This window comes from Callospermophilus lateralis, chromosome 1, assembly GCF_048772815.1.
Source record: "Callospermophilus lateralis isolate mCalLat2 chromosome 1, mCalLat2.hap1, whole genome shotgun sequence".
Classification (NCBI taxonomy): Eukaryota; Metazoa; Chordata; class Mammalia; order Rodentia; family Sciuridae; genus Callospermophilus; species Callospermophilus lateralis.
In genome coordinates this window covers 80,366,482-80,390,975 of record NC_135305.1, presented here as the reverse complement: position 1 = coordinate 80,390,975, position 24,494 = coordinate 80,366,482, and the positions used below count along the sequence as shown (strand labels likewise).

At 41.1% G+C, this 24,494-nt stretch overlaps 1 protein-coding gene across 1 annotated transcript in view; it reads right to left on the bottom strand.

Annotated features, from left to right (window-relative positions):
• Malsu1 (mitochondrial assembly of ribosomal large subunit 1) overlaps positions 1–6,427 on the bottom strand; it is a 34,111-nt gene extending 27,684 nt beyond the window's left edge. Inside the window, exons 1-2 of the mRNA XM_076835375.1 lie at positions 6,160–6,427; positions 4,422–4,600 (exon numbers count right to left, since the gene is read on the bottom strand). Of these exons, the coding sequence (XP_076691490.1) occupies positions 4,422–4,600; positions 6,160–6,409 (429 nt within the window). The 5' untranslated portion in view covers positions 6,410–6,427. The remainder of the gene's footprint in view (positions 1–4,421; positions 4,601–6,159) is intronic.
• Between the last annotated feature and the right edge of the window lie 18,067 nt (positions 6,428–24,494).

Here is a 24,494-nt window from a genome sequence, read left to right as displayed (position 1 = left end):
CAGGCAAATCCCTACAAATACATAAACTACCTTATGAAGAAACAAAGTTTGGATAGACCTGTAACTTGTAACAAGTAATCAGAATCTCCCAACCATTAAAAAAAAAAACAAAAAACCCCAGACCTGAACCAGACAGGTTCACTGGTGAATTAAATCATTCTCAAACTCTCAAAAAAACTAAAGAGTGAACACTTCCTAACTTGTTCTGAGGCAAACCTCACCCTGATAGGAAAATCATCAATACAAAAGTCCTCAACAAAATATCAGCAAACCAAATTTAGCAGTGTTAAAAGGATTATATACCATGATCTAGTGAGATTCATTCTGAAATACAAAGATGGTTCAACATATGAAAACCAATCAATGTAATATACCACACTAACAGAATAAAGGAAAAAATCCACATGATCATCTGAACTGAATCATTTAACAAAATTCAATGCCCTTTCAGATATAATCAGTCAAGAAACTGGTAATAAAAGGAAGATATGTAATAAGCAGCATATACCACATATAAATAGCACACAGCTAACATACTAGATGGTCAAAGACTGAAAGCCTTTCCTCTAAGAACAAGACAAGAATGTCCACTTCTATTCAGAAGAGTACTGGAAGTTCTCGCCAAAGTAGTTATGCAAGAAAAAGAAAAGGCATCCAAATTGGAAAGGAAGAAGTAAAATTATCTGTTTGCAGACAATGTGATCTCATAATGTAGAATTCTAAAGATGCCACCAAAAACATGGTTAAGACTAATAATTCAAAACTATAGGATACAAGGCCGACACCAAAATCAGTTGCATTTCTATATTCAAATAATAATGAAAATTAATGAAATTAAGAAAGAATTTCATTTACAATAGTGTCAAAAAGAATACCAAGAATAAACTTAGCAAAGGAGGCAAAAAAGACTTTTACAATAAAACTTCAAAACACTGATGAACTTGGCACGGTGGCACACGCCTATAATCCCAGTGACTTAGGAGGCTGAGACAGGAGGACCATGAATTCAAAGTCAGCCTTAACAATTTAGCAAGGTCCCAAACAACTTAGAAAGACCCTGTCTCAAAATAAAAAGGGCTAGGTATGTGGTTCACCCCTGGGTTCGATCCCTAGTACCAAAAGACAAAAAACATTGATGAAAGAGATGACATCAATAAATGGGAAATATTCTGTGTGCATGAAAAGGAAGATTTAATATTGTAGAGGAGTCAATACTATCCAAAGTAATCTACAGATTCAATTTGATCCCATGATGGAAAATCCAATGATGTTTTTTGAAAAAGTAGAAAAGTTAACCTAACCCTAACTAAAACAATCCTAAAAAAGAACAAAGTTGGTGGTCTCAAATTTTCTGGTTTTAGAACAGTATAGAGACTGGGTGTGTGGCTCAGGACATGCCCAACAGGCCCTGATTTCAATATCCAGGACCCACCTCCTGTCCCCGCCCCTGCAAAAACAAAACAAAGCTAAAACCTTAGTACAATGTTAAAGTAATCAAAACTTGTAGTACTGGCATAAAGTCAGACCTATAGACCAAAGGAACAGAATAAAATCCAGGAAAAAAGAAAAGAAAAAAAAAAAGCCCTCACATAAGTGGTTGAATGATTTTCTGCAAGGGTGCTGAGATCTTAAATGGGAAAAGGCTAGTTTTTTCAACAAATGGTGCTGGGGAAGATATATACACACGGAAAACCTTATGCCATCAATAAAAACTAACTTAAAATGGATTAAAGCTGGGCACAGTGGCACATCAGAAGGCTGAGGCAGGAGCATCATAAGTTCAAGACCAATATGGGTGGCTTAGCAAGATCCTGTCTCAAAATAAAAAGGACTGGGAATATAGTTCAATGTCCCTGGGTTCAATCCCTACTGCTGCAAAAAGGAAGTGTGCATGCTTAGCTGGTTGTGGTGGCACACACCTGTAACCCCAGCAATTTGGGAAGCTAAGGCAGGAGGACTACAAATTTGAGGTCAGCTTCACCAAGTTAGCAAGATATTGTCTCAATTTTTTTTTTTTTTTTTAAATTTTTAAAAAGAGCTGGAATTTTGCTCAGTGGTAGAGCGTCCCTGCTTTCAATCCCCGGTACCTTCCCAGATGTATTAAATACCTAAGCATAAGACCTAAAATTATAAAACTTGTAGAAGAAAATTTTTGAAAAGTTGTATAATACGATTTGGCAAACAAAGGCTACCCACAGAATGGAAGCAGATATTTGTAAATTACGAATTTGTTAAAGGATTAATAACCAGAAAACAACTCCTACAACACAACAACAAAAAATCAAATCTGACTTAAAAATAGACAAGTGTCGGGCTGGGGACATAGCTCAGTTGATAGAGTGCTTGCTTCACATGCACAAGGCCCTGGGTTCAATCCCCAATACCACAAAAAAAAAAAAAAAAAAAAAAAAAGACAATTATCTATTTAAATAGACATTTCTCCAAATGCTCAATAAAATGAAAATATATTCAACGTCACTAAGCAGGAATGCAAATAAAACCACAATGAAGTATTATTTTTACACCCATAATAATGACTATTATTAAAAAATAACAAAAACTGTTTTGGCTACTATCTGGAGAAGTTAGAAACTTTAACATGACTAGTTGGAAGATAAAATTAAAAATAAGCCGGGTACAGTGGCACACACCTGTAATCCCAGCGGCTCAGGAAAACTGACACAGGAAGATAGCCAGCCTCACCAACAGTGAGGTGCTAAGCAACTCAGTGAGACCCTATCTCTAAATAAAATACAAAATAGGGCTGGGGATGTGGCTCAGTGGTCAAGATCCCCTGAGTTCAATCCCCAGTTCCTCCCTGCCAAATTGAAAAACAGAATTGCCATGTGAACCAGCAATTCCACTACATCTAAAAGAACTGGAAGCAGGGGTATGAGCAAGTATTTTGATACCATGTTATTGTAGTACTACTCACAGTAGCCAAAAGTTGGAAGCAACCTATCAGTGATAAATGAATAACAATGCAATATATACATATAGTACAATATTATTCAGCCTTAAAAAAGAAACTCTGGCATATGCTATAGCATAGATGAACCCTGAAGACACAATGTTAAGTGAAATAAGCTAGTCTCAAAAGGATAAATACTATATGATTCTATTCATGTAAGATACTAAGAATAGTCAAATTCATGAGCAACAAAGTAGAATGGTAGTTGGGGAAGAGAGAATGAAGAGTTATTGTTAAATAGCTACAGTTTTAGTTTTACAAGATGAAGAAAGTTCTGAAGATGAAAGATAAGTAATGATTGTACATCAATGTTTATGTACTTAATAAATATACACCCAAAAATGATTAAAATGGTAGGTGCTTCATTATATATATTCTAACACAAACAACAAAATGTTCTTGACATAGCATTTCTCTCCTTTCTCATCTAGAATTTAAAAAAAAAATAACTTCTAGTCCCTTATTTCTACTCTTCCAGAAACCTCTTTGAAAAACCCCACAGTCTTTTTTTTTTTTTTTTATAGTCCTGAATCTAATGGTGACTGCTAAGTCTTTACCTTACTCCATCCCAATAATGCTTATGATAGAGACACTGTCTGATAATTCTTCTTCTTGCTCTCCTGGTTTTCTTCCCAGATCTAACTATGTTTTTGGAATTTGCTCTAACATGTTACATCAGGGTGTTTTCAGACCCCTTGTTTCACAATTCAATTTCAGCTATACTTTTGGTCTTAACTGCCTTCTCTTTGGCCAGTTTTCAACAGCGAAGAGAAGTCCATTCCCCTCAAGAATTGTACCAGAATCAGCTAGATACTTCCAAGTACAGCCCCACCCCCCATTCTGGCTTAGTATTTAGTACCTGTGAATTCACTGGGCAAGGAATACATCCATCTCACTACTTTCCCCAGGCTGAGCACAGTGCTCAAATATTTGATTTAAAAATCTAGGCCAACAAAGACAACTTTTTGCAAATATGGAAATGTTTTATGAACATCCAATAAGGTCGCAATCAGCCACATGTAGCCACTGAGCACATGAAGTGTGGTTAGTACAAGTTAGGAACTGAATTTGTAAGTTTAATTTACAATTATAAATACCACATGTGGCTAGTGGCTAATGTATAATAGTGCTGTTTTAGAAATGCTTCTGGCTTATACTGTTTTCTAGCCTGCCTTCAGGTTTTTTTTTTTTTTTTTTTTTAATTTTTTTCTTTGTGGTCACAAGAGTCAAAAATTGGAAATAGCCTGACTCAACAAGGCTGGACACTGTTCCTAAACCTTTCACACCAAAGAACATAAAATACACTTTTTACAAATTCTGAAGTTAGGCTTCTTAATAATTTATTAATGATGTATTACTTAATGATTCATTCTGTAAATGTTTGCTCAGCCTTGACACTGACACTATTCCACTTAGTTAATGATCCAAAAAAGAAAATAAAGCATCCTACCATTTTCACAATATAGTAGGCCATGGCGTGTAAGTGTCGGGTGGAAGTTCCACTACCAATCACAAAGTAATCTGTATATCTCATTTCTGGAGGAACCTTGATCACACAAATGTCTCTTGCATTTTCTTGCCTCAGAAGTGAAACCAGCATATCGATGTCAAACTTGGGACCAGTATGATCTGAAAGGCACAAGTATTTGTTTGTGACATGTCCAAGTAGGAGAGAGACCTGTATGCACCTACAGATGCAGATGCCTCCCAGAGGAGACTAAAACTGTTCCTCTAAGAGGATGTTAAGATTCAAAATGTTCTAAAAGATGGCAGGGCCTAGGCCTTCTGGAAGCTGAACCTGGGCAGTAGTTTCATATAGCATTGTTCAGCTTTCATGATTTGCTCAGATTACACACAGCCATTGTATTTCCTTTGCTAATACCACATGCAAAGTAGAACCGTAAGTCAGTGACAAATGACTTTCTAGTCACTATTACTAAAACGAGCAATACATCTCAAACACAGAAATGCTATTAAAGGGGCTGGGGTTGTGGCTCAGTAGTAGAGCACTTACTTAGCGCAGATGAAGCACTGAGTTCCATCTTCACCACATAAAAAAAATAATAAAGTAAAAAGAAAAAAAGAACAGATATAGAATATAAAAAAAAAGAAAAAAATGCTATAAAAATCAGTAGCACAATTTGGGAAGGAGGTGATATTCTGGAGCATATTAAATCAAATCCCTGTCATAAAGGTTTATAAAACTAGAATTATGAGCCAGAAGGGATCTCAAATAGTCACACCCTTCAAGTGAGATGAAGAAACAGGCCCTAGTGGAACTAGTGTGGGCTATGATCAATCAGTAAGAGCTAAAGTGATTCTTAGTTTGAACCATCAGGTTTTTCCTCATAAAGCAATTTGGGTTATTAGCAATTTTTACCTATGAAAATCTTTTCTTCATATAGAGATTTCAACACTCACTTCTTCAGCTTGGAGTATTACTAGAACCTATAATTTTACAGCTCACCTAGGTGCTAAAGCTGACTCCAAAGGACCTAGTAGAGTTCGCCCTCTAATAGTCTACAATATCTTTTTTTTTTAAATAAACTTTTTTTTTTTTTCCTGGGATTGAATCCAGGGTGCTTAACTACCAAGCCACATCCCTAGCCCTTTTTAAAAATTTTAAAAATTGTTTGAGACAGGATCTTCCTAAGTTGCTGAGGCTGGCTTTGAATTTGAGATCTTCTTGCCTCAGCCTCCCTGAGTCGCTAGGATTACAGGCTGGCGCCACCTGCACGGCTATTACTTCTTGGATATAACCTGTTTACCATTTCTCAAGTTTCTAAAAACATTTGCAATAATTACAGTATTTAACTGGGATTCACCTTATTGGCGCTTCTCACGCATACCTTGGCCCCCCGCCCCTGGCTCTTCCTAAGAATCTCACATCTCATCTCCCAGGACCTGAGGTCGAGAGTGAAGGGAGGGGAGTACGGCGACGTTTTGATGCCAAGGGTCCGGTGTAGCCATGCCACGGTTGACGTTTTTAAGACTACAGCTCATCTTCTGGCCTGTTTCTTCAATGTGAAACAGGAAGGCTGGCGGCAGCAACCTTTGAAGAACCTTCTTGTTCTGGGTCTGTAGTTACGTGATCGGTTAACAGAAATACATAAAGCAGGGAACCCACGACCTCCTCCGTCAGGACTTGGCTCCCAGCTACCCAAAGAGAGGTTCCCTCCACCCCGTACCTGAAACGTCCAGCTCTGGGAATCCCTCGCCGGGTGTCCGCTCCTCCTGCTGAGGCCCATTGTGCAGGCCACGCACAAGGCCCGGGGTCAGGTTGGCCCGGCAGAGCGCTGGTCCCGCGGGAAGCCGCCGCACAGCCAGCAGCTGCAGCCGGGGTCCCACAACCGCTGCCGGTAGTGGTGCACGCCGCGAGACATCCCGGAGCCTCAGGAGCCGCCCGAGACGCCGCGCCGCACAAACGCCGAACTCCATCGCCGTCGCAGCGCGTCACGCCGCGGGGCGGGGCTTCCACGGAGCCCGAGCAGGTTCTGCATCTTTCGATTGGCCCAGTCAATCCGGCACGGCCTGGAATTTCTGCGTCTGATACACGGGCGGAGCCGGGGCCGTGGGCGGAGCCGGGGCCGTGGGCGGAGCCGGGGCCGTGGGCGGAGCCCCGAGCCGTGGGCGGAGCCCCGAGCCGTGGGCGGAGCCCCGAGCCGTGGGCGGAGCCCCGAGCCGTGGGCGGAGCCCCGAGCCGTGGGCGGAGCCCCGAGCCGTGGGCGGAGCCCCGAGCCGTGGGCGGAGCCCCGAGCCGTGGGCGGAGCCCCGAGCCAGGGCAGCACTGCAGTGACCCAGAAGGACTGACTAACTTGGGAGTAGGTTTCCTAGGGAGTTAATGGTTAATGACAGCTGACCTTGAGTTTTCTCTTTCGTCTTGTGTCTCTTCTTTGTCCCGTACTACTTAAGGCAAATTAAGACATAAATTTTCTGATGCTGGGGTGTATCTCAGTGGCAGAGCTCTTGTCTAGCATATCAAGGCTATGGGTTCAATCCCAGACACCCCCCGCCCATCTCAAAACAACGTAATTTTTACCCTCTCCCATTTCCAAAAAACATTCAATATTCCTTTGAAAATCTGAAATCCCATGAGGAAAATCTAATATCCTGGACTAATGTGGGGTAGAAGGCAGAGGTGTAAAGTACCGTATGGGAAAAGTTTTTAAGTCCACTGTTCATCTACACCCTTGAATGGAAGAGTTTCCGCCAGTGGAAGCACCGTGAGAATGAGGAACACTGACATGACTAGCGTCACATACTTAATGGCCAAGCTGAAACTGGAAGTAGGATGTCCGGAAGAAAAAAAAAAAAGTGACTTCTTGAAAGGAAGTTTTCTAGAGAGGACAGTGAAAGTAAGCAAATATCCCCATTGCCTGGAACATGTTGCCATGGGGCTGTAATAGTGCCTGAGGAGGAAACAGGCTAAGCTATGACACTGGCTGCTCTAGAAATATTCGAATTCAAATTGGAAGGAAAATAGCCAGTTTTGAGGGAAAGAGAAGAAACTTATTTCAAAAATTCTATCTTCAAAATCCCTGAAATTAAGTAGAACTTTTAAAGAAGAAAAGGTAGGGAAGTGACAAAAGGTAGAAAATGTGCAATGCAGATTTATTTAGCCTATGTTAGGACTAAGTGGACACAGGTTCCCATCTTCTTTGGTGCTTGTCAGGGTCGGGGCAGCCCCCCCCCCCACACTCAGCATGAGGAAGCCATTCCCAATTTCAAATAGGGATGGGGCACAAATTCAGTCTGTTTCAAACTCTGCCAAGCACATTGTAGGTATTCCAAAAATGTCCAATAAATTATTGAATTTCTTTAAAAGAACTCCAAACACCAATTCAATAGAAATATTCATAAAATACAGAAACTAATATAAGCACCTGCGTGGCCAACTCAAATATTTTCAATCACTTGAAGTTATTTTTGAAAGTAAGAAAAAGTATTACAAATAAAGTTATGTATGTCTCCTCTGTCCCCCCAGAGGAGACATAACTCCCTCTCAGTCCCACTGTCTTCAATTCCATTTCCCATAGGTGTGAATCTGATGTTTCTCCCAGTTTTTTGCCCTCTGTTCCATGATCTCACCCTTGTTTCTGATCATCCCAAACCTGCTTCACCACCTGTATTTGCCTTCAAAGATTATTGTTTATACCATAGTACTTGCATGAGGAAATTAGAATAGTCATGCATGACTTAATGATGGGGATATGTTCTGGAAACTGCATCATCAGACAATTTCACTATGCAAATGTCATACTTGCACAAATTAAGATGGCTAAGGCATGAGGAAATATAATCTTATTAGACCACTATTGTATATGCAGTCAGTCATTCACTGAAGTATTGTTATAAGATGCATGACTATATATTATGTCTACAAATTGGCCTCATGGGAAGGAAACGCCTTGTACTTATTCTGATAAAACCCATTTGAAAAAGACCATCAGGCACACACATGTGGTTGAAATTAGCCAAGGGGGCTGCACCCAAGAGAGGGTGGGTTGCATGGGAAGTTATATGTATGTATGATAGGTCAAAATGCATTCTACTGTCATGTATAACTAAAAAGAACAAATAAAAGTTAATTTTTTTAATTGAAAAAAAAAGGTGGGTTGCATATCAGTAGAGGGAAGAGAAAGGTCTTGGCTTAAGGCTTGTGCTTGTGTCCCATGAGTCTAAGAGACCAAAGAAGAGACCAGGGGAAATGGGGTCAGTGCTATCTAGAAATAGATAGTTTAGCAATTGCATATCTCAATGATCTTGTTCAAGAGACAGGAGAATGTTCCTGGAACTGAGGATGTCATGGTTAATCACTTACAAGGGTTGTGTAGTCTGGAAAAAATCAGGTCCTGTTAGAAACATTGTTCTAGGCTTCACTAGGAATATCACATTCTGGTTACTATCAAGGCTGAGAAACAGTCTCAGGGTCCTTAGAAATCTACATGTTAAGATAAACGTGGACTTTTATACCTGGGAGAGGAGGGATACCTGTGAAAGTAAAAGGAAAATTAAAACAAAAGCGACATTAAAAGAGCTTTTTCTAAATGGAATCAGGAGGCTTTTAGGGAGGCAGGACTTACGATGTATGATTCAAGCTACCACCTAGAAACATGAACTTTGGTCACCTCCACCCTTTGAGTGTAGACATCTGGAATAGATAATTTCATTGTGCCCCAAGACTACCCATGTATTTCAAGAGACTATTAGATTTTTGTTTTATGGACATTTTTATGAAGCACATGCATTCTTTTTCTTATCTTCTGTCAGTCACACAGCCCCTGTTCTCAACTCTAACAGAATTCTTCCTACAAAAGAATTTTTATTGCCTTGTAATAACAGTTTGCTTGTATAAGTTCCCATCTTCCCTGCTGTCACAGGCGGCACTATTAATAATTACTCGGAGGTGAACTGTCTTTAAATGCACGTGCATATTCGATCACACCAATTGTTAAATATAAACAATTAATGCAACCTGGGGCAACCACAAGCCCCAAAACACCTCCAACACCATGAGACTTCTCTTAGCCAAAGAGCAGACATTGTCCTTGTCTGTTGGTTTTCTCCAGCTGACGGCTGGACCTCAGGGAATGGTGGAGTCAGTCCAGGGATGGTCAGCAAGGAGGCCAGTGTCACTGATGTCCTTGGAAGTAAAACTCTTCAATGTGGCAGGACCAGTAATTAAATACAGTTCCAAGTTGGTGGTGTATGTGGGTGATTGGTTACACCCAGTCAAAGTCAATGTCCGTTGAGGTGTCCAGTGAGGTGATGTAATTGCAGCTGAGCATGTTCTTTGTGCATGTCCATGGAGCTGTGCTCCCTATCAATTGTAACCAGTCATTGTTTAGCATGCCTATGGCTAGTTCCCCCTTACAGTTCTTTATCAATTGCAAGCAGACATGACTAAGCAGTTCAATGGCTGCTGTTCCTATGTCCAGCAAGTTAGTGAGTCCCAGCATGTCCCAGCATGTCTATGGCAGATGCTCCTTACACCTGCCTTCTTTGGAAAAATGATTCAAAACTCTATGGACCTATGTCTCCTGAACTGCAATTTCTAAGACCACAAGTAACATTCTTTTACATCCATAGTTTCTTAGTTTTCATTTGACTGACATGGCGAAGCTGTGTCTATATGCAAAGTGACACTCGTGCCTAATAATCTGCAGGTGAGACTGGGATATTCAGGGATGCCATTCCAGACAGCAGTGTTTTATCATCTATAAATTCAGAGACTATGGTGCCAGCACTGTATCCTTAATGTCAATTACCAAAAGCTTGTTTTTACAAGTCATACTTCTTACCTGAGGTATAAACTCAGAAATAGCTATTATCTGCAAGAGACTTCCTCAGAAATGCAAATACCCAACTCCTTGAGAACTGGACCATCTATTGTTGGACTTTGTTTTCAGATCTTGTTACTTTTTAAAGTTAGAATAGAAGGGGGTGGTAATTTAATGATCTTTACCTTTGGAGGACTAAGACTCAGGAAGGATTGAGACCCACACCAGCTTTCTGAAGGAGTCAGGAATTATAAATTAAACAGGTTCGTGACTACACGGGCTTCCTTGTTATAGACTCTAATTACATTCCTGATGCCAGGAGCCTCCTATGTGTTCTGATGGCAGTGAGGCCAAAAGGCTCACAAATTTGTTTCCTGGGCTTTGTAGGAAGTTGCAGTCACAGAGACTTTTTCTCCCAGAGCCCTGCTTAAAAAAAAAAAAAAAAAATAGACAAGCAGGAAGCAAACTGGTCCAGAAAAAAAAAGACACAGGGGCTGAAGTAGAGAAAAACTGAGCAATTTTCTTGAATTTACCCTCAACTGGACCACAAGGCCCAATAACACAGTGTCTGGCACATCATTGTGTTATAGGTGAATGACTGAATTCATGTAGTTTTGGGACTGTGAAGTTTATCAAGTCTAACCATTGCTTACTCCCTACATGCATTTATTATGCACCTGTATTTCCTAATCTGTGGACCATGAACCTCCTTTTGACGACAAAGGATCCTCAAACCTACAGATGCATCAAACATTGTCTTTGGAGGGAGTAAACATGTTTCCTAAGCAAACGGAGGTAGAATGCAATAGTCTGGCTGAGCATAATTCACAAGCCACTTGTCAAGCCCAAATGAACTTTATTTTTAGAACACACACCCACCACACAAGCTCTTCAGGAATTCCCTCAGAGCCCAACTGCCACCACCAGCTTCAGGGGAGCCTCTCAACCCCCTCTCCTCCCTCTCTTGAGGCCAATTGGCTGGGTCACATGGGCGGAGCCAAAAGAGTCCCCCAATGAGCAGCTCCATGGTCTGAAAGGGCGGAGAAACAACCCAATGAGCATCACTGCAGAGGAACCAATCAGCTGGCAGCTGGAAGTTTGCTGGGGCCCCTTGACTGTGGCTCTCAACAGTAGATACTATTGGAATTCAAGGAAAGGTTATTTAAAAGTATTGCTTAGTTCAAATCAGCTTTTTGTCATGTGTCTATTCAATGATTAATATGTAAAGAGCCACAATTTTTTGAACAAAAAGTCATTATATTAAAAAAGGTTGGAACTGCTACTCCACGGTCTGGGCAACCTTTCCCAACCTCACAGGGCAGCCCATGACATCACTAGGCAATTGGTGAATATTCCTGTTATTTAAATTGAATCATTTCTCCTGGATTTCACCTTTCTGTGTACCATTTCTTCAGAGAATGGCTGAGGCTTTGAAGGGCTAGGATTAAAATGACCTCTCTTATAAATTACATACATTGTAAATACTGTGAATTCACATTTTATATTTCTATTTAAAAATTATTTTGTCACCCACTTTGTAAATCTAAATGGAAAGGGTATAAAATCCTTTTAAAGAGAAGACAAACCTTGGGTACTGCACTGTCTGTCTACACCCCAGGCTCCCAGGGTAGGCGATCTGAGGTGTCTGCTCAGATATTTTGTGCTGGTTTGCTATCCTTGTCCTGTGTGCTGCAAGGACAGGGAGTCTGGCCCAGTGGACACTGAGTCCTGCATTAAGATGAATGTTGGCTTCTCAGGAAGTACCATGCCTGTTACTTGAGGGTGAGATACAAATGTAGATATATACGCAAAGAACACCGAGTCTCTTTAGGAAAAGTATTCCTGTTAAAATATAGAACAAATAACTTGGAACAACTTGTGAACTGTACAAAGAATCCCAAAGGACAGAAAAGGGCCAAAATGTAAGGACATATTACACAGTTCATAAAATGACTCTCTGTCACTTTCTAGTTCCCTATAAATTTTCTGGAATGTTGCAAAACAGGAACAAGACCTCAATAGAAAGAGACAGTTAACCTCAGGAGGTGAGAGCTAACATCTGGTCAGACCATTTGTGTGATCTTGTCCGATCACACAAATCACCTCCACCAACCACCAGCAATCTTAACGTTAGCTGAAACCTACATACCAGACCAGACCTCCTAATGGGGTTACACGACCTTGCTCAATATTTCTCAGCCATGAGAAAAGTCCAGCCCTTTTGGATCGTACATATTCCACCTCATTGTATGCCCTAATAAAAACTCAACATTAAACCCTGGGGGTGCATCTCAATTTGAGGGAGGGAGTTACTGGGGATTGAACCCCAGGGTACTCTATCACTGAGTTACATGTCCAGCCCTTTTTATTTGAGACAGGGTCTTGCTAAATTGTCCACGCTGGCCTCCTGCCTCAGTCTTCTGAGTAGCTGGGATAACAGATATGCATCACCAGAGGGGCTTGCCTTTCACTTTCTAAGAAAGCTCTTCCTCTCTGTTGAAACCTGACCCAACCTTAAAATCTGTTCTGTCACACAGTCAAGAACCTAGAAGGACCGAGTTGAGGCAGCTTCCAGACCTCCTTGGATTCCCTCATGACGACAAGGGCATCTTGAAACCTCACACAGAAGATTCCTACCAGAGGAGGCACCTCTTCTACCATCTCTCCACATTCTTATTTGTTGGCACAAAGTGCTGCCTCTGACCTCTCTCAGTTGTGTTGGTCGGCACTGTTTTCTCATCTTTCAAAGTCATTGTTTGCTCGGAAGTTGGGCCTCTGGACACTCACTTGTCCCCTTGGATTATTTATCTCTGTCTGCAGCCAGGAGATTGCTTCTCTCATAGTCCACAGGAATGGCTAGAAAGCTGCAGACCTACCAGGCCGACTTGTACCTCATCCTTGCAATGAGAACTGCATTTTCTCTTCCCACTGAGGAACAGTTTATGTAGGAGCAGTTTGTATATAGTTTGCAGATAGTGGGTCACTCTGAGTAGACCTGTAATTCACCCCTCCTTACAAACCATCCCCAAGGCTGGAGCCAACAAACATTCCTGAACCAGGCACTGGGCTAGGACAGAGAGGGGAAAGAGAATGAAATACAGGTCTTGCCTCCTAGGAGCTTCCAGACTGTAGGAGAGGTCTAAATTAGAGCTGGGGTTGTGGTTTAGCGGTAGAGTGCTTGCCTAGCACGTGTGAGGCACTGGGTTCAATACTCAGCACCACATAAAAATAGCACCACGATAAGTAAATAAATTAAATAAAGGTATAATGTCCATCTACAACTAAAAATAATAATAAAAGATTAGAGTACATGTCATCAATACTTGTATTTGAAAAGGAGATACAAAATGTTGCAGGGCACAGCAGCAGTTCTGCCAGAGCTGGAGTAGCCTCCACCAGGAGGCAATGTTTGAACAGGTGTGGGGCCTCAAGCAGAGAAAAAGAGAAGGCTTCTGCAGTGCCCCACTTCATCCGACTTCAGGGGTCCACTCACATGGAACTCCAGAGGATGACAATCTCTAAGGGAATGTGATTGGAAGGTTTTGTGGGGTGATGTTCCAGGTCAACAGAATACCATGGATGTCAACCTGGAGAATCCCCTGGGATTTTACATCTTTATCTATGTGGCCTGTGGAATGTTTTGTCCCTGGTATTAAACTGTGAATTGTGGTATTAAATAACGATTCAGAAGCATTGCTGCCTCCTGACTCAAAAACCCAATCAGTGTCCCTGCCGCATCACCGCATGAGATAAGACCTTGGGAGACTGAGGCAGGAAGATCACTTGAGCCTATGAGTTAGAGACCAGCCTGGGAAAATCCTCCTCCCCTCCTGTATTGGATGCATAGCTTTACCCTTATGACCTCATTTAACCTTAATTTCCTCTTTATCGGCTCTACCTACAAATGCAGTCACATTAGAGATTAAAACTTCAACATGTAAATTGGGGGAGGGGGCAACTGGGGGGCAGTATTGGGGGATTGAACTCAGGGTTTCACGCAGACTCAGCAGGCACTCTACCACTGAATTATAGCCCCAGCCCCCAGTTAATATGATTCTTAAATTTTTAAAAGTTTTGCAGTGCTGAAGATTGAATTCAGGGTCTTATACATGCTAGGCAAATGCTCTTATCACTGAGCTACCTCCCCAAATTGTGATGATTAGGTTTATGACAATTGTCTCTGTCTGATGCTCCTACATTTATGATGGGGATACATGCTTGTAAACCCACTATAAATTGAAAATATGGTAAATTGAAAATGCATTCAGGTCAGGCACAGTGGCATATGTCTGTAATTCCAGCAATTCAGGAGGCTGAGGCAGGAGGAATGAAAATTCAAGGTCAGCCTTTGCAATTTAGAGAGACTCTGACTCAAAATAAGAAATAAAAAGGGGCTGGGAAAGTTCTTTGGTGGTGAAGTTCCCCGGGGTACAAGGAAGGAAGAAAGGAAGGAAGGAAGGAGGGAAGGAAGGAAGGAAGGAAGGGAGGGAGGGAGGAAGGAAGGAAGGGAGGAAGGAAGGAAGGAAGGGAGGGAGGGAGGGAGGGAGGAAGGAAGGAAGAAAGGAAGGAAGGAAGGAGGGAAGGAAGGAAGGAAGGGAGGGAGGGAGGGAGGAAGGAAGGAAGGAAGGGAGGGAGGGAGGAAGGAAGGAAGGAAGGAAGGAAATGTCTTCAGTACATCTAACCTAGTGAACACTGAACATCCTAGCTTAGCAACACTGTACTGCAGAGTATCGGTTGTTTCCTCTCATGATCAAGTGGCTAACTGGCAGCTGGGGCTCACTGCCATTGCCTAGCACCGGAGACAGCATTGTGCCACATACTGCTAACCTGGGGAAAGATCAAAATTTGACTCATGGTTTCTACTTAATGTATCATTTTTGAATCACTGGTAAGTTGTTCAGAAGTGGAACTATTATTAAATTGAGAACCATTTTTATAATAATTCTTTGAAATGCCTAGTCGTGTCTTTGCTCCTTTGTCTTTTTCTTGTTGATTTGAATAGTTCTTACATATTCTTTATGGTAATTCTTCATCAGTTATACATATTAAATATATGCTTTCATCTTCTCCCAGTTGATGGCATGAAGTTTCACATTTCTTGTTCTGTCTTTTAACGTTTCAGTGAAGTCAAATGATTTGGCTTTGGCTTGAGATATTTTGTCATATTTAGGAAATCCTATCTTTCTAAAATCATAAAGACACTATATTCTTCTAAAATTTTTAAAGTTTTACCTGTTACATTTAAGTCCTTGGTTCAATTGGAAATGATTTTTGTGTGTGGCATGTGGTAAGAATTCTTTCTTCTCCAGCATATGTATTCAATTATCTCAGCAGCATTTCTTGAACGATTCCTCCTTTCCTTACTGATCTTCAGTGTCACCTGTGTCAGATGGTATAAATCTGTGTCTAGACTTCTATTCAGCTCTGCTGGGATTCTTTTGTATTTCTAGCCCAATGACACATGATCTGAGAATTCTTTATATCTAGCTTCTAGTTTTCTGATTCTCTCTCTATCTCTGTCCAGTCTGCTGTTAAGCCATTTTAAAAGACTAAAGCAGGGGCTAGGGGTATATATCAGTTGGTAGAGTGCTTGCCTTACATGCCCAAGGCCCTGGGTTCAATCCCCTGTGCTGTGAAAAAAAAAAAAAAACTGTGCAAAATAACTATGAGATGATCAAGGAAATCTGAACATTAACTGGGTGTTTGGTAGAGAAATTGTTAATTATTTTATATGAGATAATTACATTGTGCTTTTGTTTTTTTTTAAGGAGTTTGTATTTTTGGAAATATATACTGCAATATTTTGAATAAAATTATATAATTTCTGGGATTTTCTTTAGAACTAAAATGATAATGATATATATGGAATAAGGTTGGCTATGAATTGAATAATTGTGGAAACTAGATTATGTCTATGTCATGATTTTCCTCTCCTTTTGAATGTATTTGAAATTTTCCATACCAAAAAATAAAAATAAAAATAAACACAGTCCAGATTCTGCTCACTGTTTCTAATGTTTAGGATCATGATTTTGGTCTCAAGAAGTTCTAGGTAGCGGTCAGTCCATTGAGCCTATGTTGGTTGACTCTGATTTTTACTCCTTCAAGCATACTTTGAGTTTCATTTTTTTGATAGCTGTATATGAATTTTTTTTTTTTTTTTGGTACCAGGATTTGAACCCAGGAGTGTTTAGCCATATCCCCAGCTTTTTATTTTAGAGAAAAGGGTCTCCCAGAGTTGCCTAGGGTCTCACTAAATTGTGAGGCTGGCTTTGAACTTGTGACCCTCTTGGGATCCAGCCTTCCAAGCTTCTGAGATTACAGGTATGCACCACCACACCCAGCTAGTCAGGAATCTTGTTCTGTAGCGTGGGGTAGACTCAACCAATCCTCCTCCCTCAACTCACCAGTAGCCGGGACTACAAGCAGGCACCACCATCCTCAGCTAAAATATGTTTAATTCATACCTTATATCTGATCATTCCAATCTCGGCAACAGTTGCCAGCCTGCTTCTTTTACTTCTCTTGACTCATTCATAAAGGATTGTTTGTACATGTATGAGCTGTTGTTGTTTTTAATTTTGTGATCCCACATCCTCGCATTTATATCTGTGGCGGTTCACTGAAGTTTAGTGTTCCAGTAAAAAAAAAAATTTGCATGGCTTCTGCCAGGTGCAGGGGGGCACTAGGTGTCCAGAACCACTTTAAATGAACTGTTTAGCCATGAGGTTTTTCCATGTGAATCCCAGTTCTAGACCCACCTGAGTACAGGCTCAGGGTTAGGAATTCTGAGGGGGGACTGTTCATTTTATTCTTTAGCACCAGCCTTGGAGTCCTCGCCAGGACTGAGGCTCAGGTCTCCAGTCTCCCTCCAGGGGTGAGTTTTCTCTGCTTCACCCACTAAAGGTTTCATCCAGGGATCCCACATTATGCGGAAGGGAGTGTGTGTGGAAGGGGAGCATTTCTCTCATCTCATCCAGACTTCATTATTTGTTTATCTTTATCCCAAAGAGCAGAGCCTTTAAACCCAATCCCAAGGCCAGCAGAGATGTGCACGTGCCCCCAGGGGAGCCTCTGGCCCCACTGCTTCCTTTTTCCTGTAGATTTGGTGGGGCCAGGGGTTGTTTGTTTTCAGGTGCTGGGGATCAAACCTAGGGCCTCATACATACTAGGTGAGCACTCTGCCACTGAGCTCCATCCCCAGCATAATCTGTATTTTCTTAGATAGTTTTTGGCCATCAGTGAATTTCCTTAGTTTTCTGCCAGATCAATCAGATGTTATCTTAAAAAAAAAAAAAATTTCCCCCAAAAGTCATTTCCAGCTGACACTAAAAACAAAACAAAACAAAACAAAACAAAACACCCATTACATAGTGAACAGCTGGTAGCTCCCTCATCTTGACCTCCTTTGATTTCAGCCTCTCCGTGCAGTTTTTGTTGTTGTTGTTTATTTTGGTACTGTGCATTGAATCCAGGAGCACTTAACCACTGAGACACATCCCGCCCTTTTTTGTTTTATTTAGAGACAGAGTCTCTCTAAATTGCTTAGGGCCTCTCTTGCAGCTTTGAACCTGCAATCCTGAGCTGCTGGGATTACAGGCATGTGCCACCATGCTCAGCTTGCTGAGAGTTTCTTTGAAAAAGAGGCTCTGAACTTGCACCCTTCTCTAACTGCTCAACTGCTGGAGAAGTCCCTCTGACTTGGGCACTTGAGGGGGGTTCTAAGAATCATGGGAAGTGCCATATAGATTGAATTGCTCTTTTTGTTTAAACTCATAAATTGTAATTTTTTTTCAGAAAGAAAAAAACTTTCAGTTTGTCACACAGATGAATTCCCATCCCCAAAGATAAAACTGCATTAATTGTTTGAGAAAAGCAAGAACCTAAGAAAGTACAAATATCTTTTCAGCGTCTAGTTGTTTATTTATTATTATTTTTATTTCCATTACTTTATAAATGCTTAGGGAAAAAATTAACTTTTCTTGCAAATCAAAGTATCTGAAGGTTACAGGAAAAAAATAGTATCAAAGTTACATGGCTAGTGAACCAGGGATTCAACTGATGAGCTCAACGGTGAGGAAATTAGACCATTTTTTTTGGAACTTACAAGATCAAAGCTCCAAACCAAAACACAGTATGTAAGAGAGGATACTTTTTAGCTATCTTTCTTTAAACCTAAGGATGTATTAACTGATGAGTTAGGAAGAATCTTACAAGCTGGATGCAGTGGCACACACCTGCAAAGTGTGTGCCTACTTGGGAGACCGAGGCAGAAGGAACATTTGAGCCCCTGAGTTAGAGAACAGCCTAGGCAACATAGGGAGACCCCCTCTCACATAAAAAAAAGTACTGGCGGGAAGAAAAAGAAACAAGGAATCTTATGTAGTCCCACATCATGTCAGGATGGAGCAGTTTTGCTTATGAAAATCAAAGAGTTTACTTTGCCCTTTATTTTCTACAAAATATGGTTCCTATGAGAGGTTTCTGCTGAAAGAGGCTTCCTAACTTGAGCTGCACTGGGCATGGTTGCTTTCTTCTTTTAGCTCCCATTTGTTCTCTTTAGAGTTCTGAAATAGCATGGTTATAATGTAATTAAAATGAAAACAGTTCTGGTAAGGGGCACAGTGCGACCATGTCACAGTAGCAACTGCTGTGACTTCAAGGCCTAAAGTTGGGCAAATCAGGTGGCCTGCACTGATTTTAAGAAATCATTTTAAACAACCCTATATTTAAACTTTTTTTTTTTAAAGAGAGAGGGAGAGAGAAAAAGAGTTTTAATATTTATTTTTTAGTATTTGGCGGACACAACATCTTTGTTTGTATGTGATGCTGAGGATCGAACCCGGGTAGCACACATGCCAGGCGAGCCCGCTACCACTTGAGCCACATCCCCAGCCCACAACCTTATATTTACAAGATCTCAATAGAGAAAAATTCTAAGCCAGGGTTCCCTTTCAAGGACTACTCCCCAGAATTTTTCTTTCTCTTTATGCAATTTGTGTTCAGGGAAATGTTCAGGCACTGGGCTGAACAGATAATGACGAGTGGGAAAAACACCAGGAAAGGTGTTTTCAGCTGCCTGGGGAGCCCACGTGGAAGCCTGGTGAGACACATGACAACTGCAACAACCTGGTTAGCCCTGGGTGATGTCAGTCCAACCTTCGAGTGATTCCAGTCCAGGCCCCAGACATATGTGTGAAGAAGATTTGGAAGGATTCCAACCTCTGCTCTTTGAGTGTTTCCAGCTATGGCCCTAGACTTTATAGAGGAGAAACAGGGTTCTTGCGCCTTGCCCAAATCCTGATCCCCAGAATCTGTGAGCACAATAAAGCAGTTATTTTGCAACACTAATCAGGGGATATATAAGTCACAGTAACTGGGACTCATCTTGATTTCAAACAAGCAACTCAGACTGTGTTAAAGAAGTTCAGCAGAGAGTCTGGCATAAGGCTAGCACTCATAAACATTCTTGTCAACAATGCAATGCAGAGTGAGGAAGGAGGAGAGTGAAGGGAGCCCTGAGAGCCCCAAGCCTGGAGACGGGTGAATGAAATGTTTGATTCCAGAGAGTGAATAAAACAAATGGCCAGACTGAAGCTTTTTTAGCAAAAAAAAAAAAGTAGTGGTGCATGAGGGTGGAGAAAAAGGGGGCTACAGACAACAGAGTGCCTGTATTCCCTTGTAATCTTGATAAACACAGTGAAGGACCATCTATGTAGGTCATGATCCCAAACACAGGGCCCCAGGCATTAGTTGGAAAACAACTTCCTGTTCTCCTGCTCTGTTTGCATCATGCAACGCAGCGGTTTTACAGTTAAACTTGAATCTATCCAATCACACCAAGAGTTTAGATTTTCCCTGTAGGTGATGGAGGGCCACTGAAGGTTGTTCAAAGCTGCCTTGACAATTCCAGCTATCTTTTTTGGGTGGTGGTAGGGTGCCAGGGATTGAACTCAGGGGCATTCAACCTCTGAGCCACATCCCCAGCCTTATTTTACATTTCATTTAGAGACAGGGTCTCACTGAGTTGCTTAGCAACTCACTGTTGCTGAGGCTGGCTTTGAACTTATGATCCTCCTGCCTCAGCCTCCCCAGCTGTTGGGATTACAGGTGTGTGCCTCAGCGCTGGTGGCTCCAGTTATCTTTTAAAAGGCGGCCAAGGGAGAGAAGGAGAGAGAGAGAGAGAGAGAGAGAGAGAGAGAGAGAGAGAGAGAGAGAGAGAAAAGCGCACGAGCGCTGAGAAAAACATTTGGAAGACAAGACTATAATCCATGCCTGAAGTGTTCACCTGATGGAAGACTGTTGTAGAGGAAACAACAGATATTTTGTTAGTTTTTTTTTTTGTGTGTGTGTGTGTGTGTGTGGGTGTGGGGGGGGGACCAGGGATTGAACTCAGGGGCACTCCCTCACTAAGCCATATCCTCAGCCCTTTTTTTTTGTATTTTATTTAGACAGTGTCTCACTGAGGTTCTTAGCACCTCTCTTTTTGCTGAGGCTGGCTTTGAACTTGGGATCCTCCTGTCTCGGCCTTGCGAACCCCTGGGATTACAGGCCACTGAACCTGGCCTTTTGTTTGATTTTAAAAAACAAACTTACAAGGGCTTCCTACTTGAAGTCATCTTAGAAGAGTTCATCATTTAAGATCATTTTAAAGATAGTCCTCAGGGGACAAAATAGTATTGCTGAAGATACTTCCTCTGCTCTTTTCAGAAACATTAGGGGACACTCAGGCTAAGACTGGAATCAAAATGTCACTGGCAGGGGCTTTCGCTGTGGCTCGGTGGTAAGCTCAGCATGCATGACCTATCTCCAGCACCACAAAAACAAAACAAAAAGCAGACAAAGAAAATACCCCTGGCTGTTGAACCTGGTGCCCCTTGGAGTGTTTTTGATATCCATGGGAACCTTATCTGAAGCAGATTTTTCAGAAAAAGACCAAGAAATCAGAGCTCTGAACAGTTTTGAACAGAATAGATTCCTATTAGTTTGTTCAGACAGCACATGGGGAATGAAAAGAGGGTCCATAACTTATTCTTTTTAAAAATTATAAAAAATTTCAAACAGAAAAGTGCAGAGAAACCAATGAACCACCCAGATTTAGCAAATCTTTAATTTGCTATTTATTTTAGATCTTTTTTTCCTTTAGAAAGAAACTGTTACAGATTTAGCTGAAGCCCCTCCCACCCCTCCCTACGGGGGGCTCTATCCTAGATAACCACAGCCCCGAGTTTTCTGCAGACCATCTCGTGCACATACATATGTATGCATGAACAAGTTATGATATTGTTTTAAATATTTCGAAACGTTACCTAAATAACTACTCTACTGCACCAGTGGCTTATTATTGACACATCTTTGTTCTTTTCATTTGCATTTCCGTAGTTACAAGTGCGATCGAATTTTTCTCTCTTGGCCCTGGATTGGATCCCCAGCACAAACTCTCTACCACTGAGCTACATCCTACATCCCAGCCCCAAACGAACATCTTTTCATGTTTATTGGCATTTGGATTTCTTCTTCTGCGAATTGTCTGTTCACTAACCTTTGCCAATTTTTCAGTTTGTCTTTATTTTAAAATTCTTTTTAGGTTATTTTATTCTACATAAAAATAAGCAATGCTTAAAGACTACTAAAAACATGTATATCACGTAGGTACTATAAAAGATAACAGTAAAATGAGCCTAAGGGTCAGCTTTAGGAGTGCAACATCACAATGCTAGGGAAGCCCCCTCTTTGCCCCTTACTGCACCCCACACCACCCCATTCCTCCTCCTCAGAGAGGACCACTGTGCTGAATTTTACATAATAATTCTTTTGCCTTCTTTTCTATAGGCTTATTTCCTATGCTTGTATGTGTTCCCGTATTGTTTAGTTTTCCATGCTTCGGGGAACTGTATAACTGGTATGGCATAGCATGTATTCTTTTGCAACTTGCTTTTTTTTTCTGTTAACATGGTTAATGAGAATCTTCCCTCTTGTTGTGAAGGCTGTAGTTTCATTTGTTTGGCTGATTATTTGCACTTCCTTGTATATCACAACTGTTTTTTCCATTCTACTGCTGATGGATATTTGGGTTGTTTCTCCTATTGTTCTGAACATCATTCCCCCCACCCCCACACTGGGCCTCCTGCATTTTGGCAGCTTCTATACCACTGAGCTACACTCTCAGCCCCATCACTTGGTCCCTGGTGTTGTGATATCCTATTTGTCGTTTCTTTTTTCCCCTTTTCTGCTGTAGATAGACTACATGCCTTTATTTTATTTGTTTATTTTTATGTGGTGCTAAGGATCGAACCCAGTGCCTCACGCATGTTAAGCAAGCGCTCTACCACTGAGCCCCTGCCCCAGCCCCCTATTTATCATTTCTCCTGTGAGTACTCATATTTTTTTCTTCAGGTAGGTCTGTTATGACATACCTACATAACAATTCATAAGCAATGTGCAATTACATACTATATCACAAAATATAGCATTTGTCATTATTACAGAAAAACATGACAGACTGTTCAAGCACTCAAGAAAATTACCTCATGTAATTAAAGTTCTCTGAATAATTCTTATTTTCCTAATTCAGTGCAGAATAGAATCTGACAATGCTTTGGAACACAGCTTGTCAAACATTTTCTATACAGGGTGACAGAGCAAATATTTTTAGGCTGTATTGGTCATACAACCTCTGTTACAAATACTCAGCTCTACTGCTGAAATGCAAAGCAGTGGCTGACAATATGTAAATGAAGGAGCGTGGCTGGGTTCCAATAAAACTTTATTTTTTGCAGTACTAGGATTGAACCCAGGGCTTTGAGCATATTAGGCAAGTGTTCTACCACAGAGATACATCTTCAACCCTCTAGTAAAACTTTAAGGACACAATTCAGTATATTTCATATAATTTTTATGTGTCACAAATATTACTTTTTTTTGGTGAGGTCCAGCAAAGTGATCTACCACTAAGCTACAACTCCAGCGCTATTCTTTTGATTTTTCCCCCAATAATTTATAAGTGATTTTTCATGATCGTGGCATACGCAAAACAGGCAGCGGGTTGACCTTGGCTGGGGAGCTACAATGTGCCAACTTCTGATTTAGAATACAATTGTTCTGACAGTTCTCCGTAAGGAAACTGAATAGAACTATCCTCCCCATTTTGCACAGTAGAGTATTAGAACCCAGAGACATTAGATTGCATTTAGTTTAACTCCTCCCTTCCCTTGGCTCCATCTGATAGATGAGGAGGCTTCAGGACAGAGGAGAAACGCTGGCTTCCAGCCACCAGCTAGGGACGACATCATGTCAGGTTGGAGCTCAAGGCTCTCAATTAAAGCCCTACCTATCTTCCTCTACTCAATTCCAAATCGAATTTTAAAACTGCCTCCACAGCCACAAAATCTGCTGCCACATTTCAGCAGTGATTAATCTCTTTTGACCTTAAAGGTACTTATTTTAATAACACCTTACAATTAAGAACTCAATAAACTTGAGTCTTGATATTTAATTTGTATCATTAAAACCTATATGATTGCAATTAACAGTTGGAAATTACATCATAAATTAGAGAGACATTTTAATTAGTGAAGTGACATCATATTTGTGGGGAAGTTACACATGGAGTGAAAATTGGTTAAAATAACATTAAGGCATCCGAGTTCCAAAGAGTCTGTGGAAGAGTTCCAAAGTAAACTTTATTCCAGAATCCTAAGGACAAAGGGAGTGGCCTTTCAGTTCTAACCAGAAGGGGAATTGTTCCCGTGGATTAAGCTGAGGCCAATGGGGTGTCCAGGGTGGGGTGAATCAGAAGTCAGCATTCACTGTAGTGAACCCACCTGTTCACAGTGACATGCTGCACTAGTCTGGAATCTAAGTTCCATGAAGCTATCTGTGTTTTTCTTGTCACTACTTTGCCTTGTAGATCAGAGCCTGGAACATACTGGTGCTCAGTTAATGATGGTTGAATGATCAAAATCAGTCCATCAGGGGTATGTCCTATATAAGCTGACCTCTGAATTTTTTAGGTACCTATTCTAGCAGCTTTTGAGCCCATTCTTTGAAAAAAAAAATTAAGTTATTTTTTTTCTCCCTCCACCAGGACTCCTGCCAGAGGGAGGTCACCTTCACCCTCTGGATGATTGTCTTCTCATCAGTCCACCCTTGGCCTGTCACTTGGCTTTGGAGTCACTGTCCATTCTGGGTGTAATGAGCACCTTGAACATTCTGCCTTCTAAACTATTGAAAAATTGAAAATT